Raw genomic sequence first — 2,487 nt, 5'->3', positions numbered from 1 at the left:
CCTCTGACCTCCAAAGCCTCGTAGACCAGAGATCAACTGTCACTAATAGGGAGACTGGGGGTGGGATTAGTGAGGGGTGAGTGGTTTGACGGGGAGCCTAACTGGGAAGTGGGAAGGGGGTCCCAGGAGGAGCGGGCCCCCTCCCCTCCCCGTGCCACCCCCTGCACAGCCAAGAGGCCATGGTGCAGGCTTGCTTCAAGCCTGGACTGCTCTGTCCTGGCCTGTGCCCTCCCTCTGGGCCCACCTCCGTGAGCCCCAAAGCCCAGCGGAGAGTGTGTCTGCACCCATTGCACAGATGGGAAACGGAGGCCCCAGCAGCTCCTGCAGACTCAGCCAGTGAGTGGGAGAGCCATGTTCAGTAACCACAAATCCAGAGGCCTTCCCTGAGGAATGTGTCCAGGCGGTCGTGCTAGAACCCTGAGGACCGTGTTCCGAGACAGTGCAGCTGGGCTCAGGCATCTGGTTCCGACCCCAGGTCCTTGGCATGTGAGCTGAGAGCCTTGGGGCAGTCACTCGCCGTCTCTGTGCAAGCTTCCTCCAGTGCGCAGGAGAGACAGGCTTCGTGCTGGGATTGTGAGGCTGCGTCAGGGGTCCAGGGTGCTGCCCACTGCCTCACAGAGTGTCCTGTGTTGCAGAGGCCAAAGCCAGCCCCAGTGTCTTCCCGCTGAGCCTCAGCAGCACTGACGAAGCCGGGCACGTGGTCATCGCCTGCCTGGTCCAGGGCTTCTTCCCGCCAGAGCCCGTGAGTGTGACCTGGAGCCCCAGCAAGGAGGGCGCGTCCGTCAGGAACTTCCCCCCAGTGAAGGACGCTGCTGGGAGCCGGTATACCATGAGCAGCCAGCTGACCCTGCCGGCCAACCAGTGCCCTGACGACTCGTCCCTGAAATGCCAAGTGCAGCACGCCTCCAACCCCAGCAAGCCTGTGTCTGTGCCATGCAAAGGTCAGAGGGCAGGCTGGGGGCTGGGGGCAGGGCGGGGCCCCACATTCTTCTCTGACCAGCCACCTGGAATCGTGCCCCCGAGGGCACACCACTGGGACGAGAGCGGGCTGCCGAGACGGGGCCCCCATGGAGGGGCTGGGGGTGGGGAGGGCAGGGGGCCGAGGGCACGCTGACCTGCTGCAGTCTCTGTCTCGGTTCCAGTTGTGGATAACTGCACTTGTAAGTGTCCCTCGTGTGACGAGCCCCGCCTGTCACTGCACCAGCCCGCCCTCGGGGACCTGCTTCTGGGCTCCAATGCCAGCCTCACGTGCACGCTGAGCGGCCTGAAAGACCCCAAGGGTGCCTCCTTCACCTGGAAGTCCTCCGGCGGCAAGGACGCCACCCAGAAGAGCCCTGAGCGTGACCCCTGCGGCTGCTACAGCGTGTCCAGCGTGCTGCCAGGCTGTGCGGAGCCGTGGAAACGTGGGGAGACCTTCTCCTGCACGGCCAACCACCCCGAGTCCAAGAGCCCGATGACCGTCACCATCAAAAAAGACCTAGGTAGGCGCAGACCCTGCCCGGGAGGCGCAGCAACCCCCGAGCCCGCCTCCTCTCTCCCACCCAGTCTACGGAGGGAAACTGAGGCCAGGGGTGCCCAGGGCAGAGGGGGCCCTCCCCCCTGCCAGCCCAGACCCCTGACCTGGCTCTCTGCCCCCCAGGAAACACTTTCCGGCCCCAGGTCCACCTGCTGCCGCCGCCGTCGGAGGAGCTGGCCCTCAACGAGCTGGTGTCGCTGACCTGCTTTGTGAGGGGCTTCAGTCCCAAGGACGTGCTGATCCGCTGGCTGCAGGAGACCCAGGAGCTGCCCCCAGAGAAGTACATGACCTGGGAGCCCCTGAAGGAGCCCGGCCAGAGCGTCCCCACCTTCTCCGTGACCAGTGTGCTGAGGGTAGACGCCGAGGCCTGGAAGCAGGGGGACAAGTTCTCCTGCATGGTGGGCCACGAGGCCCTGCCCCTATCCTTCACCCAGAAGACTATCGACCGCCTGGCGGGTAAACCCACCCACGTCAACGTGTCTGTGGTCATGGCAGAGGTGGACGGCGTCTGCTACTGAAACGCTCACCCGCCCCTCCCTGAATAAACTCCATGCTCCCCTGGAGCAGCCCCGTGCTTCCATGAGGCCGCTGTCTGTCCATATTCGGGATCTGTGGCACACGGAGGCAGGGGAGGGCCCCAGGGGGGAAGGGCAACTGCTTTCCTGACCCTTTTGGGCTTCACTTGCCTGGGTCAGCCTGGCACCTCCACGTGCCCTCACACCCGTGGACTCGTGTGTGTGTGTGTGTGTGTGTGAGCATCAGTGTGAGCGCATGGTCCATGGCGGGCAAGCTGGGAGCAAAACCCAGGGCTGACAGCCAGCAGGTCCTGAGAGCAGGGGCACCAGCAAGCCCTCCATGGGCAGTGATGTGCTTGCCTGTATCTCAGAGGGAGGCAGGGGAGCGGGGCCACTGAAGAGGCTGGTGTCCCTGTCAGGAGTCGTGGCAGGAACGGGGGGAGGGCAGGATTCCAG

At 64.7% G+C, this 2,487-nt stretch overlaps 1 gene segment (V, D, J or C); it reads left to right on the top strand.

Moving 5' to 3' along the window:
• Window positions 1–577: 577 nt before the first annotated feature.
• On the top strand, window positions 578–2,100 carry LOC102727721 (Ig alpha-1 chain C region-like; the record flags this gene model as incomplete). The annotated part of the segment is given in 3 exon segments: window positions 578–941; window positions 1,143–1,481; window positions 1,640–2,100. Coding segments are annotated over 3 exon segments (1,098 nt in total), but the record flags the coding sequence as incomplete, so codon positions are not given.
• Window positions 2,101–2,487: the final 387 nt, after the last annotated feature.

This window comes from Leptonychotes weddellii, unplaced genomic scaffold, assembly GCF_054177405.1.
Source record: "Leptonychotes weddellii isolate Sample4059 unplaced genomic scaffold, ASM5417740v2 HiC_scaffold_18770, whole genome shotgun sequence".
Lineage (NCBI taxonomy): Eukaryota > Metazoa > Chordata > Mammalia > Carnivora > Phocidae > Leptonychotes > Leptonychotes weddellii.
The sequence above is the reverse complement of the archived record's forward strand: the minus strand, read 5'-3'. Positions and strand labels throughout refer to the sequence as shown.